This window comes from Saccoglossus kowalevskii, chromosome 7, assembly GCF_978046115.1.
Source record: "Saccoglossus kowalevskii chromosome 7, keSacKowa6.1, whole genome shotgun sequence".
Classification (NCBI taxonomy): domain Eukaryota; kingdom Metazoa; phylum Hemichordata; class Enteropneusta; family Harrimaniidae; genus Saccoglossus; species Saccoglossus kowalevskii.
The window spans coordinates 19,643,687-19,662,837 of NC_140647.1; the positions used below are offsets into that span (position 1 = coordinate 19,643,687).

Consider the following 19,151-nt stretch of genomic DNA (forward strand, 5'->3'; position numbering starts at 1 on the left):
ATTCTAAATCTACTCGTGGGATTTGTAGAAAATCTATGGATATATATGCTGCACAACCAAAAGAGAGCCATTCACCTCAGTTTCCATGGTAACAGTATGATGTCATTTGTATGCATTAGTGGGAGTAAGCCATCACATATACACTAATATTATTATACAGGTAACCCAATAATTGTCATAAAAAATATATTTTTTAGACAAGAATTTTTAGATACCCAGTAACTGATGACGATTAGGCCAGACTTTTTTTATTCCTTGTTTCTCGAGTTTTTATAAGTCAATTTTTTTGAGGAGGGCGAAAAAATAAAATAAAATTAATTCTTTTTTTTCATTAGATTTGTGTGATTCTCAAAGAATTGTAAGTGAGATCATTGATCGGAGAGAAGAAATGAAATGAAATTTTATTCCATGTATAACCTTGTTTCTCATCTGCGCGAGATTTCGGTACTTTGATCATGATACTCCCACGAAAATGCAACTTGGATTTGTTATGCGGCGGGCGAAGATAAAAATAATATTTTTTTAGAAATTTTTTTTGTCTTACAAGTCGGCGGGCGCGAGAAATTACGCTGAAATAACATTTTATTTTTATTTCATTTTCGGCTCTTGTTCAGTCGGCGGGTTCGCGAAACAATGGGATAATAAAAGTCTGGCCTTATGTAATTATGTATTAAGTCATTGCAAATTATCACTATCAATGTGTTTATGTAAATCTCTAGAGAATTTAGTTAATGAAAAAAACACTAATTTTAGATGTAATATTTCCATGTGACTACTAATCCTATAATAGTATTATTATAAGTTATTAAGAGGCATTCATCCTATTAATTAACATAAAACATATATATTTTTTGAACCAAATTTGTTGAAAAATTATTACTTTAGATAAAAAGTCAGTTAGTTTTATTCAGTACAAAATATATTTGGAAAGAAAAACTGAAAAAATGCAAGTATAGACAATTATAAAACTATTGGAATTTGAATGTTAAAGCATTATTTCATAAAACAGTTAAATAACAATACGAGTAATCATCAAAATTTCCTCATAATTCTCGACATTCATTTTATTAGTAGATCAATATTTCACAGAGCGTAACTCTACAATTTTTAGAGATAAAATGTAAAAACAAATGGTAATACTCAAAAATTATTATTTTAGCATTTTGTGTGAAAAGCAGTTTGGTGACTTTACTTGGGAGAGTTGTATAATAACATGCATGTCACATGAGCATACATACCGGTAATTATTTCGCAATAGGTAATTTTCCGTTCACCCCCGAGATATTGCATGAAAGGCGCAGAACGAGCTTCTGTCACAAAGATCGAAAAATTTGATTTTGGATTTATGTTTCTTTTTTATAGCTCAATGTCGTAATGGCAATACTTGAGAGAGAGATATTGTGTCGAGATACCACTACTTCGTACAAGTTAATCAAATGTGTATAGCACAATATTAAGCATGGAAATACCCAAAAATATTTTCGCATTTGACGAACACCACACGATCTTTGGAAGCCACTTCAACGCTATGACCTTTGTTTGTCCTTTCGATTTCACACATAACGCAGGATCTCACAGACAACTGATCAAATAATTATTAAGATTTATATTAATATTTGCAATGTAAAATCAAACAATATGTTGTAATATTAGATATTAAATAAAGAAGCTTATGAATTCTCAGGGGCGGAGCTATGTCACAGAACATTCTATGTTGCTAAGATGTGCACCACTGTACCATGTATTTCTATGGGCTCTGCACGAGCTGCTGTGGAACGCTGGTCGGTGAAAACAGCTAAAGCCAGGAAAGCAGCACAACCCCAACTATGGGACAATCCTGACCAACCAAATTTATATATCTTGCACATGTAGAGAGGTAATCTTGTTACACTGTTCAAGAGTCTCAACAACTGACCCAAATCACAATTTTTGGAAGTTTTCGATTGTTGTTTTCAACGATTTAAATGCCTGGATGTTCGCTCGCAAGAATATGCTAGAACAGAGTGCAACAATACACTTTTAAGTGTATAAAAATGTACTGTATTGTAATGTACTGTAATGTAATGTATTTAAAAATGTACTCACCTTCTAATAGGAATGCCATGGAATTCAATGTCTCGTATAGGAATCGCAACATAGCCCAGGAAATCATCCAACAGTTTATTTCTGTGGAATACTTGCAATTCTACATTGTCTTCAGTATTGCTAAAATGTCTGAATAGAAAACATAATTTAAAACCAATTAAATATCTTTATAAAAATAATTTTGTCATCAACTTTTGACAGTTTAAATGATGGAATGCAATAAAAATAAGTCATTGACCTGACACAGTTGTCAATAACAAAACTGAAACCAATCAGCGATTTGACTCGATTTGCTCTGTAGCTGTTTCAGGTTCTTTTTACCTATGACAATTTTTATTACAACAGTGTTTGTAAATTATGGGTAAAGAAATAAATTGTTATTATTATTATTATCAGCCATTTTGAATCAGGACTTGAGTGATGTATAACCTATGAGTTAAGGTTGATTTTATTCTGATTTGGAATGGCAACACAATGCCTGATTTTGAAACCGATCCATAAAAAAACAAATGACAGAAATGTTTGATTTTTAGGACAAAAATGGCTGCCCTTTGGCCATCTTATATATCATAGGATGTATGATGTATGTTGAAGTATGCATCAAGGTAAACAAATCAAGATCTGGACAGAAATGCTTGATTTGATGAATGTTAATCACTAAAATGGCTGCCACTTGGCCATCTTTGAAAGGGATCAATCCAGGCATGCCAAGATACATGTAAAGACAGACATATACACATTGATTGAATTATAATTGCTCTAATAATAATACCATTGTCCGTACAAAATTAGAAATCATCCTGTATAATACAAGTATCAGTAGAATTTTTGTAAAACTATATTAACTATTATTGAAAATATTTATAGAAATTAGACAGAATTCTGGAATATGTCGAATTCTATGAAATGCTTGATGGAATTCAATAAAAATATATATTATATGATGAGTTTTTAAAAATCAGTTTTAAAAATTGATTGGGCTACAACATCTGTGATAGCTTTGGTCACATACATGTAACACATATTTTACCCCAAAGATGATTTTTATACAGTACAACTTAAGCACCACATTACTTTAGTGTTATCAAACAAGCCTTGGGCTAGTCTGTGCATGTAACTTTTTTGATTTTAATTTAATGACAGCTTGACAGCATTGGTTGCTATGTTTTTTGTTTAATATCATCGCTTGTCTTCAGAATTTTGACACATGTCAGCCCCAGGCTAGCCATATCAGATGTTCTAATTATAATAGTTGTCCTCTACTACCACAGCATGTTGTTTTGTATTATGAAAATTCCATATAATAAAGTATTCAGAGTTCATTTGGCAGAATAATATGAAACATTAAATTTAATTAACATTATGTGAAATATTTTTACAAAATTTCAATAGACTTTTTTGTAACTAAGGCCTCGTTTTCTTGTACAAGACTGGGATCAGCTACTGCATGAATTTCAGAGTGACTTGATCACTGCTGTATTGTTGCACCTTAACAGTAACTTCCCTGTCCTAGACTGAGCCCAGGAAATCTTTCAAAGAAAGCTAAAATACGATAATTTCCTGCCAGTTTATGTGCACATTCCTTTCCTGTTGTTTCATACAATTGAATACAGAATATATTCTGTATATACTAGACTTTCTAGCCCAAATGTTTCTTCTCTTATATTTTTCAATATTTAGGTAAACAAAACAAAACAAAATTTAGGTAAATTTTCAGTTTTACATAAAAAAAATTGCCTATTTTTGTTCCAATGTTCTGAAGAAAAGTGCAGACTATAAATGGGACTATTTTTGAATTTGTGATGCAAAGAAGGAATTGGTGGTGAAAGGGTTAATCTATCTGGTGTCTTAGAATGTGAAAATGTCATTTTTGACCAAAACACAAATCTGAGAAATACATGCTTGGTAAATTTGTTGTGATGAAAGCAGAGCAAAAACATAGCATAACTATTACAACCTTGCCCGATGAGAATCTCAAAATTAAATAACAAATAATAATTCAATTTGGATACAAACTAACAATGCACTTGACCACCTGGTAAAATCCTTGCTTTGCATCGCAAAAGTGAGAAAAAAAAAGCCTTGAAAAATTCGCAATAATATATCTCACCTAATCTTTGCAATAATGAGGTCATCATAATTACATAAAAAACTAATTAATATTCATGTTTCTGTACAACATGTATTGTATCAATCTCAACACCCCTTATAGAGCATTATTATACCTCATAGCCCTATCAGCCAATCAGATTCATGCATTTGGTGGTAAATATATTTGTGTATGCTGATTCATTGTTGAGGTTTGGCAGCGTTTTCACAGAGAATTTGTGAGCAGGTCACACAACTGTAATATTCTTTGCTCAACGAGGTTTCATGCATTTTTTTTTTGGACAAGTCTTGTTCTACGTGAATCCTTGTAACCTTGATGACTACTGGTACTACATGGGTGGGTCAGGCCGTAGTTGCCATGTCGCCTAGCATGGATAAATATAATTTCACATAGTATTCCTGGATTTGTTGACATCATATACCGCCATATTTATTTCATCAAGATAGTTTTATTACTCGTTGTGTATCGTCACAGTCCCTCAATGTTGTTATATTGTACATACATTTGGGTTTCATTAATTTGTTCAATTAACCAGAAATGTGTTATATTTTGTTTTATCTATGTCTGAGTAGTCCCAGTGCAGTGTGCTGTTCCTGTCTATGGTACATGCGTGTCATGTGTAAACATTGCAGCTTCTGAAATGTCGAACAGTCACCCATAGCAAGTTGATACCTAAAAATCTTAAATGCAACAGGAATTTGGAAAGGTATTATTGAATATAAAAACATAAAAACAATTAGAAGTATGATGAAACAGCTACTTGTGAATAGAGAAAAATGTGGATGTCATTGAAAACTTGGGTGGGAGAAATCTTACAATGCAGTCTTTTGCAAAATGTATATTTCTGTATAATAATAAAAATAATAACCCCGGCCTATACAGAATTGTCGACCCTCAGAGAACTTCGCCTACTCAAAATTTTTATAATATAATACAAATTGTATAAATATATCTGAGCATAATTTGACTACAAAAAATACTAGCCAATTCTTTTGTGGAAAAAAATACCCAATTTTTGGCGGCAAAAATGATTTACATTTCATAATAAAAATAATATATCTGGTTACTACACATCTAACTAACTGATCTTGGATCTAGCATATTAATAACACCTGGTTTTCATGATCAGCAGTATTATGTCTTTATACTGTTTTATTTCTAACATATGTTTTATTTTAGCCAAGTTTTAACCCATATCTTGAAAATTATACTTGCTAGTCAGACCAAAATTGAATTAGTTCGACACTTTATAAGTGATTGATAAGATTTCCAAGTTTTAAATGACCAGTTAAAGATTGTTTGAATTATTATAAACATAAATAGGATGGTTGTAATATTGCTTGTTACACAATGTATACTCCTATTATTGTTTCCTTGGCAACCCATTATTTTTTATAGATAGTGTGAATATAGAGTTGATAAATTAAATTTTCCATGAGGCATTTATTTATTAGACAGTACAAAAGCACTATCACATGTCATAATCCCCGCCTAAAGATACAAGTATACCTCGGAACGTAGTAAACACAGGCACGTGCGATGTCCGGCGATGTCATGACTTTCGCGTACACCCCTCGTTTACGCAATTTATATTTATTTTTCAAAAAATTTTCATCGGAATCGCAACAGACTGCAATCAAGTCTACCGGAACTGATAACATGGATCTTATGTCATAAAATTTTGGAGAAAATAACACACAAATAAAACAAGTATTTACAAAGACTTACAAATCACATTGTTCATCCCAGTGTGGATGCACAGTCTTTTCAACAACCGAGGTTTGGTATTTATCTCTACCAATAGACATAATAACATAAGCATCATGGCCATGACTACGACTTTTACAAAGCAATCCTCTAGCTTGATGAACTGTAATGAAAGAAAACAAGTCATTGTCAGTGAGAAAGGTCTTATATATTATATTGGGCGGAACTGACGTGTGACAACACAAAAGTCAATGTAAAAATACAAACATGCAGTCTCTTGACTGAGATAGCTCCGCTGTTAGCAATCGACATTTCAATTAAAGAACTGAAGATATCAATAGAAAAGGAACAAATCTGAGGTCAAAGGTCTACCTGAGGTACCTATATGTACAATATCAAAGTAATCAGACCTGTGGTTTTTAACAAGAAGTCGAAAATATCGCTTTTCACCAAAAATTACAATAATATTCATCAAAATTAAAGAATTGATGATATAATCACGAAATGAACAAATCTGAGATAGGTCTACCTATATGTATAGTACCAAAGCAATTAAGTTGTAAAAGTAACTGACGACAAGACGATGACGGACAATCACTTATATGATAAGCTTCGCTCAACAAAGTCGACAACAGAGCCAATAAAAAACAGATTTGAAAAACACTGTTTCTCACTTTTTTTTTTACCAAAATAGAGGTCAATTATGTCAGGGAAATGGTTGATGAAAACAAACTATCGGTACCGGTAGTCAACCATTTTAAATTTTTAAATTAAAAATTTTTTAGGATGAAAATGGCTGCCAGTTGGTTAAATTTTAATGAAATACAAACCAAAGTGATGTGGATATGTAACTCACTATGTATTATCTTTGTTTAAACTTCAAACAAAGTCGGTCTTGGAATAATGTCTTACATGTAAGAAAACTAAACCTAAACAGACTAAACCCAAAGTAAACCTAAACATGTTGCCATGGTACATTTGCATACAGTGAAAATGATCTAGGCATTAATGAATAATGAGATTTGATTATATTATTTCAATATTAATAATTGATTAGTTTATAATTAATAACTTTTAAGTGATACAATGGTTACATATACTTTCACTGCAATGCATCATAGAGGCCCACAGAAGTGTCTCGGTTGCAGTGTTGCAAGAAGTTTAATTACCATAGCATACATGTACCTGCACTCAGGCGTTTAGCCAGCCACCTGTTATTTTAGACAGACACTCTACATTTCAGACAGATTCAAATATCATTTGACAGGCACAATTTCTACAAACCTGTCCAAATTTAATCGAAAATTACCAGTAAATTACAAATAAGCATAAATAATCAACAACAAAATTAATGTAAGCTTGTCTTCGAGGCCACCAATAAAAATTTAGACATGCACTTTCTATAACCCTGCCCGCACTTGCAAACAAAAATGTATGAAAATCGTCTGTGGTAATGTGAAGGGCTGCTTATAATGCAAACGCCTTGTGAAACTAATGTATACATGTAGATCATCTGATTTCACTGAATTTACAATACAAGCCCTTCAAATCACTCAGTTAGAATAATGTAATTTCCTAGTGCACAAAGGAGTCTAGAAGATACATGTATGTAATCTTTTACCAAATTTCCTTAAGGCCTCACAGTCATGCTTGCAGAGACATATATAGCACTCAACAAATGCGATTTCTGGTGATAAACATTTATTTAATCCATTTTCTAGGTATTTAGTGTTATTACAGTTTGTTATTTTTTTTCCTTTTTTTAAGCTTTCCTAATTCACACTGAGATAGTTTCAAAAAAGGTTATACACGTTACAGTAAAATTCAGCGAATATATCTTTTTTTCTATATTTTACATTCAAAAATTAGGGAAAATAAACTCCATACAAAACACCCAAAAAGCCTTTTCAGCGAAAATATTTCCAGCTAAATAAAAGTATTTCACAGTAACTAGTTTCACTGCTGGGGGAAATAGGTCTAAGATATTAATGATATATATGTATAAAGTAAGTAAGTCAACTGATGATCCACATCTAAAAATGCCAATATTTAAAACAGAAATGTTTCGTCATTCATGAAATAAATATCCATATCTGGAAACAATACATGCAAGTACCAAATTATACAAATCATAACGGACAAAATATTAACACCAACTGTTCCAGAAAATAGGCCAGTAAATGTCCTTGCTGTTAGTGTATTTTAAAATTGCAAATCTAATTTGTTGACATGTTTGTATATGTACATGTTTATAAGTTTTATTTTGTATGTGTGGATTAATGAGTGTGTACTGTATGTGTAATTGTGGATGATTACAATTTTATGAGAGGCTGGTCACCTGAGTGACCATTCAGACTGTGTGTTAAATGAATGAATGAATGAATGAATGAATGAATGAATGAATGAATGAATGAATGAATAGTATCTAGCTCTATTGAATCAATTTACAAAAACATAGCTACTTGATCAGAATGTATTTAAATGCAAACAAATCTATATTGCATATTTCTAGTTCTAGCAATAGAATTGTATTGGCATGAGGGGTCTTGTGCTGCATCCTGTTCAATATGGGATCATAATGCTGCACCAGCACAACAACCACTGCTCTTTTTTAAACATCCAAGAACATATGGTAAGACTATACTGATGCTGAGCCAGTCACACCCATTACTCTTGCCTTGCTTGCTTGGCGACCGAGTGTTATACCTATGGCTCCATTCGTATTTAAAAATAATAGTTAATTTCACACAGCGATAGGATATAAACCAATAATTACATAGACCTCATATAGTGAATTAGTTCCTAGAATCAGAAAGGTCAAAGGTTAGCTTCGTCTAATTTGATTAATACTGGAGTAGACACTCTACTAATCACATTTAGCCGAGTTTATTTGTCTCATTAGCAAAGCATACAGGTTTTATAGGAGCCACGGTGTACTGGGAAATAAATGCTTGGTTTGTACAGTTATTTAAATGTAGTCTTGCATCTCATGAACTTGAACTGTAACAGATGATAAAATGTACATACCATATTTCCACTATTAGTAGTATGCTTACATAAATAACAGTGGTGATTCTACAATGTATGGCCAAAATATTTCAGCGTACTCGCCAGGATACAAAAATGGCTAACAAGAAACATCACACACAAATAGAGCAGCTAGACTGCAGGCAATTCAACCGAAAGCCAAACACCACAACTACTCAAAAGTAATTTTCTAGCCATTCAAGTTGAGAGAAAGACAAGATGCTAGTCACTTAGATGCATGGTATGTGTTTTGTACAACGTTGATCATATTACCTAGCAATAACTAGCGTTTGGTTACAGAAATATATTTACGGTAAAAAAGCGAATTATGGGATTTTCTAATTTACAGGTACCAATCTAGTCGCAGAATAACTTAATATTAAAACCTTGTTGTTATCTTATTTTTTAAAATTTGTTGAGCATATTACTTGACCAAGATCAAAAATTTTGAACTCCACTACATGTATATAACCATTCATTGAGGCAACAGGAAGTTATACTCATTGCTAACAAGTAGAAGGGTAATCTGTGCCACAAGTCAGATAAAGGATAAACAATATTTTCTTACGTCTTGCCATAATACGCTAGAAGGGTAAATACTGAAAAAAATTGCAAATTAGCCAGAATTCAGCCAGACTAATTCAGCTTTATTTTGAGCAAATCCATGCCAATCCCTTTAATATTTGAAAGTATCCTCCCACGATGATCTTTTGAAATTTTGTATTTTTTAGTCCTAAACTTGTTTTTTAATAGCTTATAGCCATGTTTTTCATTTTTGTGTACTTGTGCATAATTATGTAATATCCATTCTCAACCATTCCAATAGGTCTTAATATAAAATATATAAATATCGATATGCACTGTGAACAGAAATGAGAGGTATAACTGAAACATTACCAGAATGAAAGAACTAAATTTATTTATTGAATGAATAAGTGAGCTCTATAGGGACATGTACATGTAGTGTATTAACCGAGGGCAAACCCGAAAGTAGTCTATAAAGATTAATACAGAAGGAAATAATCCTATACAGTACATTAGTGTAGATTAGTATTTATTCCTACTACGTATTCTATACATGTATTTGCAGTTCAATAGTGTACAAGTGTATATCTTACACATTACTTTGGAATGCAAGAGTCTCGCATTTTGTACAGGCTTCAACTTCATGGAGACAAAGATAATTCTCTTTGCCCCCAAATGAATCTGCCTTTCGATAGTCCCCATGTTATTTCTATGTGCTAAGGCCATTTTATTAATTTGAGATTCGAAATTGGTACCCACTCAACACTGAAATTTATGCTCTGTTATACTGTTACATACTATGATGGAGAATGGTGACATCCCTAGGAGAAACAGTATGGAATTTATTTTCACTGATTTTTGTTGAGTTGAATGTAAAATATAGAAAAAATAGTACATTTTTTTTATTTTCATTGAATCATTACTTCAGCGAAAATAAAGTATTTTACAGTAGCTCTGATTTATTTATTTTTACGATTACATGTATATACTGTTACAAGAACAATCATCTCTCCAATAATTATTTGGCGCAGTCCCAGTTAACATTTCAGACCTTCAGTGAGTTCAAGAATATGACATTATGGTTCAAGATCTTTTGAAATGCCCAAACTAAATGCATGTGCATATGTAAGCTATGATATACATTCAAGTACAATGGTTGAAGTGTTCCTCTAAGCGAGTCCAGAATGTTTTGTACAAAAGCGAGTTTCTTCAAAAACATGAAAGAAAATCGCAACCAGTTGGCCATTTTGAATCAAAGAGTGCAAAAAAGAAACATGATGTGTATCAGTAACCCTACAATGTACATGCTCAACCATCATACCAAATCTTTAAACAAATTTGCCTAAGCATGTCACAAAACATGCATTTTAAAACATTTAAAAACAAATTCTGCCAGTTTGTTATATTGAATCAAAACAAGCAGCCAATCGGCTAAGATAGCTCCGCTGTTAGAAATGCACATTTCAATTAAAGAACTGAAGACATCATCAGAAAATGAACAATATGTATAGTATCAAAGCAATCGGACTTACAGTTTTTAACAAGAAGTCGAAAATATCACTTTTTACCAAAAATGACAAAAATATTCACCAAAATTAGAGAATTGAAGATATGAACATGAAATGAACAAACCTAAGAGAGGTCTACCCAAGGTACATATACACCAAGTATCAAAGCATTCAAGCTTGTAGTTTTCAAGAAGAAGTCGAAAAAGTAAAACATTGACACGGACGACGACGACGGACAATCACTCATATGATAAGCTCCGCTCGACAAAGTCGACAGCGGAGCTAATAAACAAAAACTAGACAAACATCAGATATCCAACATGTACAACTTTCATACCAAGCCTGGAACAAGTGTGTTCTGGAAAAATCAAATTTAGTGAATTGTTACATCTAAAATGCTGGGCAGATGGGCATCTTTGATAAAATCACAAAATATTTATGTGTAAAAATTGAAAATAATTGGCCCTGTGATGTTAGAGAATGCAGGTCTGAATGGATACTTAGGACACACAGAGACAAAACTATTAGTTTTCTTTCAGCTTTTGTCCAACAGAGACTAATAAGAGATATATAGCTGTAAACGCAGAATTTAACCTGAATCAACCTTGACCAAATTATTCATGAATTAATCACCTGTAATTTGTTCATGAGAACATTATACTACTGTAGTAATGCACACCTAAAAACTGTTAAAAAGTCCTAAGCAGTATTTTGATGAGTTTTTAGTTTTTATGAGCATCCTCCAAGGATTACATGCATATATACTGTATCTATAAAGTCATTGCAGAAAAATTCCTTCTATTGGAAATGCATCACTACACACAAGACCTAGAAGAGCTTAATTATCACTCACCCGATTCATACCATTTTTACAAGTTTTACTACTTTTAAAACATGGCATTTTCAAAAAGCAAGTCAAGCAATTAATGCACTATTTTTTCATTGCCCTTTCCCTGAATCCCTCATCACAGTGGAGCTAAATCATTCCCCATCTAGAACGGATTTAGATATCAGTGAATAAAAGTCTCATAATCATCCATCAGGAAAACCTTTCAAAAATTATTTGTCCTTTCAAAACTGATATATGGCTTTTTACTCATTTGCACTGAAAGTGAAATTTTTACAAAATGTCAAGCGTCAAAAGTACATCACATGTACGATTAGCAAACCAAGACGTGTTGAGAATGCTAAGTAGCAGAGTCAGGATGAAGTCACACAAAATTCCACATTACTGCATGACATTAGTTTTAGAATACCGTTTCACACAAGAGACCATGACTTTCCTAGTTGCAGGGAAATCCAAATAAAGTATTTGCTCTACTAATAATGTACAAAATAACGTACTATGGTCAAAATAAGTAATATTTTGACGATTCAGTATGCACAACTTATAGAGTAAATACGATAGAAATCCAAATAAAGTACTGTAGAATACTTTATTTTCGCTTGGAATTTATTTTCGCTATTTTCGCTGAAGGGATGATTCTGTGAAAATGAAATCCAGCGAATATACTTTTTTCCCTATATTTCATATTAAACTCATCAAAATCAGTGAAAATAAATTCCAAGCAAAACGCCCAAAAAGCCTTTTCAGCGAAAATTAATTCCAGCGAAAATACAGTATTCCACAGTATTTGCTCCACTTATAATGTACAAGCTTACATATGTTTCAATGGTCAAGATTTTATGATACAGTGTGCACAACTTAGATTAAATATGATAGTATAGTTACTTACACCAGTGGTGATAGACAGAGTAACACCCACCCCTTTCCTCCCCTAATATTGCAGATCCAATATGTTCCCAAGATTTATTTTTATTTCTATTCTTTTTTCTGTATTTTATTTGGTTTGGTTAATTTGACTTGGTAATATATTTCTGATAACTCCATATAGGGCTTTTAAAATAAATACATACATGCTATTTGTTAATGTCCATACATATACTGTAACTACATTGTATCAATATTAAAAACAATTTAGATAAATGCTATATGTACACTCTAGGCTGACATTACAGAACATTGTAATCTGCCAACACAAAATATACACTTTTTATTTCCAAGGTAAGGTGTCCACGTAAAACTGTAACTAATAATTTTATTTTTTAGAATATTCAAATAATGAATTCCCCATACAGTTCTATGAAAGATATGAAGTCAATTAATTGTACTGGTGGATAGAACTGTGAATAAATCTACTATCTATTGCACTAGGTTGAATTCACTACGGTTGTACTATAATCCACCATACATTTGTCTTTGTAGACATAATCACATTTGATACCTATATCAGCAATAATTTTTAAGATTATCGGTATGTATAAATACATGTAATGTTTACCAATAGGGAAATAATAGAGAAATTCTAGATAGTGAATTTGTACCCAAAGAAAGTACCAGGATATGTGACCTTTTGAGGTCATGCTTAAGGCTTATATAGAATTGGAGACTAGCTAAGGTTTGCGCTAGTGTCTCGGCAAGACGAGTCCCACTTACCAAATTTTAAGAAATTGAAATTTTACCCTGGATAACTTTCATAGAGATTGGACCCCAGCTTGCCTGAAAACCTGGGTCCCTCTTCAATAGTTGGAGTCCAGGAAGCAAAATATGGGGTTAACGCAATCCCCGAGTCTTAGTACTTCATATAGTAGAGTACCGTACAAGATACATTTAGCGTTTTCCAACATACATTGCCTTTAATTAATGTATTAGCATAACAACAGCATGGATTCCAATTTCATAATTACATTTTTGACGTGAAAGACAATGATAAATTTTACAAGAAAATGGAGCTCTAAATGCATAACATTACAAAATACTGGTACATGTATTGAATGGTAAATATATCATATCTCATACACATTTAACTTAAAGACTGCTTGTTACTATCATACAGTAAATACTGTAAAACTATTTATTTTCACTGATATTTAATTTCACTATTTTGATGTTTTGAACATATTCACTGGGTTTCAAGTTCACAAATTTGTTAAGAAAACAATGAGTTTTATTGTTATTTTACATGTTCACGTAGATTTAATTAGTAAAACTTGATTATCAGCGTAAATAGCGAAATTAAAACCCAGTGAATAATTAATACATTTACAGTAACTCACTAATTAAGTACAGCGTTTCATCCCATTTAATTGATTATAATGAATAATATATATATAACCTATATTAATAAACTGATGTTATTAAAATCATACTTCTAGTATTTATAGACAAAATATGTAATGCACTATGTGGCTCATGGTGATATTTACTATGCGTAATTTATAATTTAATTTTCCAAAATTTGAGCGGGGAAAACAATTTTGTGCTCAAAGGGTTAATACACAATGGGATTTCATTCCATGTGGACTACATCGGTCTATAAGCTTATAATACACATCTGTGCAAGTCTCGAACTCCAACAGCTGATGACAAATTACACTACGCTATGTCTGTTTTCAACGAAATACACAAAACAAAATATAATAAAATAAAAATGACACCGTTCTCTTTTGTACTTTTGTAATCAAATCTGTTTTCTTTCCATGGTCATGAAACATCGCAAATGGTTGTATTTTGACTGAAATGTTGTTTTTCTGACAGCAAATGATGCACTATGTATGCCATATTTAAATATCCAATATTGTGTAATTGTGAACGTAATTTTATATTCTAAACTTGTTCTTCATTAAAACTAATTATTTTACAGTACAAATTTAGGTACTAAGACTCGCTTCTATTGAAGCATTTCAACACATAAGAACTAAAAAATTATCATTGAACAAGATTTTACTACAAGATTTTTTTTGTCCATGGTGACAAAATACTGCAAATATCTAAAAATGAAATAAATTTACAATAATGTTCATGACATACATATCGGGTTATTTAACAAATCATATGTAATAAGATATTGATACATTTGAACATAAACAGGTTTTAAATAAAAACAATTAAAGCTTCTGAATCAATAATTAAATTTCAAAATATGAAAATGACTTTTAAAATCAACTATTTAAAGTTTTTTGTTTCAAAGGATAAAACAATTTTAGCTAATACCACAATTAAATATTATAATTGACACAACACTGACATAGAAAGGTGTACAGCAGTATGGTCTCAAAAAACTTATACTAAGATATACAAAATACAACACGACAAGGAATGATAAAAATACAAATGTAAGAAATAAAGGATAAATATTCCCAGAGAAAATGGTATAATAGAAATCAGGCCATAACAACGAAGATATTAATCAAATTTATCTTAATTTTTAATTATTGTGTTCGATCTGGAAGTTGCTGTCTTTATACATGAACATTTTTCTATGTACTTTGCTAACATGATATTAAGAAATGTCGTGATTGTGAAGAATTTGTTGTTTTCCATCAAAACACTATGATACATGTAAATAGAGGATATCTCAGAATAGATTGAATATCAGATCGAATGCTACAGTAGTTATTTTCATTTGTTCGAAGTCTTTGGCAAAAAAACACAACTAAAATGTTTGATAAATCGAATATTGCAGGGTCAAGAATTCGATATCTTGTTTACATGTATCCTATGTACCCTGTATTTATTTCGCTTCTAAAAGCTAAAACATGAATAAATTATGAACAAATATTACAATTATTTAACTCTATTGCAATAGACAAATGTAGTTATTTTTTGACCCATTATTATATTCATGATTTTGGGAATGTATTGTTTTAACATAATTACTAATTCAATTAAATCCGTGACCAGTTCACAATTCGCAAAAACGTCATTATGACGTGAAACACATTTTTGTGCATGGGGAAGATTCAGGAAATGGCATTTCTCTGCTTTTCCCCATTTCATTCACGTGACCACATGTTCTTTTGTCTTTACACTAATTGTAAACCGACTACACTTGTATTCATAATATGCTAAGTGTAATTTCTACAGATAACTTTGACATATTTTGTAAACCTGCATTGTCTTAGCGACATAACTGAGGCATATTTTGTAAACCTGCATTGTCTTAGCTACATACATGTAACTGAGGCATATTTTGTAAACCACTACTGTACATGTAAATCAGACCTTACACCTTACTAGGACTGACCAGCTTTATAGTCAAGATGCAATGTCTGTTGTTAAAGTGTAACTTTTTCCTTAATTATTGAAAAATTGGCCAATTAAGGAAGGGGTTTAAACCCACAACATCTACCACAATACGACAGAGCTAATACATTTCTGATGCATGTTTCTGGGGAAAAAAAAGATACTAGAAAGGTTATGTCAATGTCACAAGTGCTGCACTGAATTATTCATGAGCAAATGACAAAACGTACGGTTTTGAATTTATGTTAATTTACATACGTTTAGGGCTGAGCAATGGCAATGCAACAGAAAGCTGAATCTTTCAATTTTATCGTTTTTTTTTTTCAAAACACTCGCGAGAGAGCGTGGGTTTACAGATACATGTACTTGTACATGTATGAGCCCACAGTTTTGGCCTGGCGCCCTCGTACAACATATATACGTTTTAGTCAACATCTGAAACTACTAGAATTTATTACTAGAATTACAGTAATTCAAGAAGTAATATGAAAAAAAAATATCATAAAATATAATTGCTGTTTTTTGTAATACTAAGCCAGGGAGTGAAAAGCATGGCCCAATCAGATTGCTAGAGTTGTTATACATGTATTACAAATTATAATCACACTGTTTTATTACGCCGAACTGTTTTACTATATGGAATACCAATTGTTATTACAGTAGCCAATTACAACTTAGTTAATTGTAAATAGGGAGAAGATAGCATTAGGAAATCACAAAATATTTTAAACTACCGGAGGGGGGGGGGGTACTACATATATAACATACCCATACAAAATTGTAAGCACCTTGGAAACATGCAGCAGTTGCAGTTGCCGTAGCATTGGGATCAGGAAAATGATGACATGTGAATGTGCCAAAGATAGTACTAGAGTATTTAATATACACTTGCTTAACAGAATGAGGTAGTTATAGTAAAGAGATGGCCAAATAAACAGACCTTGGCTGGCAAAGATGACCTTTAGCTGATACTTAATTAAGATGTTGTCCTCATGAGCTGCATATTTTATAACCTTCATAATGGCAAATATGCCTACTCAGCAAATAGCAAGTGATAAATGGTATACTTTACAGACTTTAATTGATGGGCACCTGTGAAGGACTGACCTTAATTATTTTTAAACAGTGTCACATGTCATGAGAATCAACATGCTAGTAATTGCCTTCATTTCAGGGGGTTAATTGACTGGGTTAACTGGGTAAATGCGAGTTTTTGCCAGTAATAACTGACGCTACTCATCATCTTGTATGTGTCAACCCCTGCAGTGTCCATACTGAAATCAACCTTGAAATAACATGTAATTTGGTATATTTATCAAGATTTAACTACCTTTCCTCAGCCAAACAGAAATCAAACTATTTGTCTTAACCAGCTAAAAACTAGCTGAATGTTATGTTACACTTGGACAGTACGTACGGTATTTTTCTGTAAGGTGAAATGATTTACAAATAAAATTATTACACAAGTTTAATAAATTCGATTGTGAATTGGAAATCCTACTAAACCTCTGGGAGGCAAATTCCATATATGCAATTTTATCATCCATCCATACGCACGTTGGTAAATGTCTGAGGAAGCAATGATATTTATCATATTCCAACAGTTATTTAAAAAAAGTATTACAAAGCCGTCCAATGGCCCCCTGATTTAGTATCTTAATTTTGAATTGGGTGTAGCGATCAATCAGTTCAATAGTCCACTGATATAGGAAGTGGAATATCAAAAATATCCAATAGGCCGTATCACATAGATATATGTGATAAACTATATTATTATAGATCTGTCACTGTAATACCATAATAGAAAACTTGAATTCCAAATATGGAATGATTATGCACGTAAGCGTCCTCTAATATTAAAAACAAACGTGGCTGCCAACAGAGTTTGGCAGGACTCCACACAAAGAAGTTCGCTGAATCTGTTCTGAACATTTTGGATTTTGACATTCCCATGGTGTATCCTTGGAAGAAAAAAATGTATAATAATAAGGTTATTATGAGTATACCTCAAAGTATTCACTCAGACAGTACGATACCGCTGTAATGTCTTCATGCATACTTTGAGGTATCGTCGTAATAACCTTCTATTATTATTTCTCAACTATGAGAAAGTCAATGTTATTGGTCAAACGTGGTCTCATCGTTTGTTAAATACTGATATTGGCCTCTGTCATTGTATTTCTTCTCTGATAACAGAATGGAAGAAACTTTCTATATATTTCTCAACTAGGGGCTAATCAAATTTACCTCGAAAAGTTAACATTTTGGCTCATAGATTTGCTTCGCTTACTACCTCATTGTGCTTTGTCAGGATAATAAAACACTTATTATACTTGGCTTTGGCCAATATTGGAAATTATCATCTCTAGGGGCTGTTTTTGGCCAAAGTCGAAGCCAATAACTGTAACATTATTATACACTCATAAAGCAAGTCTGTGTGCCAATTCAACCAAAAAGGAATTAAGTTGCAAAAGTCATGGTTTCGATCATAGCTTAATATAGACTAAAATAGAAATCATAACATTATCTTAGAATGCACAAATCAAAAAGGGAACTACCCTTGTTATACTTATTATGTACTATGTAACATATATCAGAGCTGTACGACAAACATAACCGCAACATTACCAGCTGTATTTTACATGTTACTGACTGGTTTGCTATGCATCACAGAGGTTTCACAAATGCATTTAATAGCAGACCATCATCATGTAACAACAGGCCAAAAATAAAGTAAAAATGCTCTCGGCAGTGCGAAGTGCTGCAGCGAGACCGGTGTAGGTGGTAAGGGGGGAAGGGGCAGAAAGTAGCTGGCCAATTTGGGCTTGTAGCACGAAACACCTGCATCAATTGAAACAAGTTGGGTTAAACCAACTTAACAGTTAGAAGACATTAAACTAATATTGAGGGACAAGTTAAATATTAATAACAAATGTTATTCCCTTTCCAATTTATTTCATCTAATTAAACAAATCACTGCATGGCAAATGACAAGATTATCCAGCAAATTAAACAAAATGTATGTACTGATTCAGTTACTTATGGTAGAACCATGTAGTTCCATGTGTCTAGTGCAATTTCGCTGAAAGACACATACTTGTAA

General features: G+C 32.2%; 1 protein-coding gene across 1 annotated transcript in view; it reads right to left on the bottom strand.

Moving 5' to 3' along the window:
• LOC100375019 (rab11 family-interacting protein 2-like) overlaps positions 1-19,151 on the bottom strand; it is a 44,712-nt gene that overhangs the window by 12,118 nt on the left and 13,443 nt on the right. Inside the window, exons 2-3 of the mRNA XM_002732637.4 lie at positions 5,924-6,065; positions 2,086-2,214 (exon numbers count right to left, since the gene is read on the bottom strand). Coding sequence (XP_002732683.1) covers positions 2,086-2,214; positions 5,924-6,065 — 271 coding nt within the window. The remainder of the gene's footprint in view (positions 1-2,085; positions 2,215-5,923; positions 6,066-19,151) is intronic.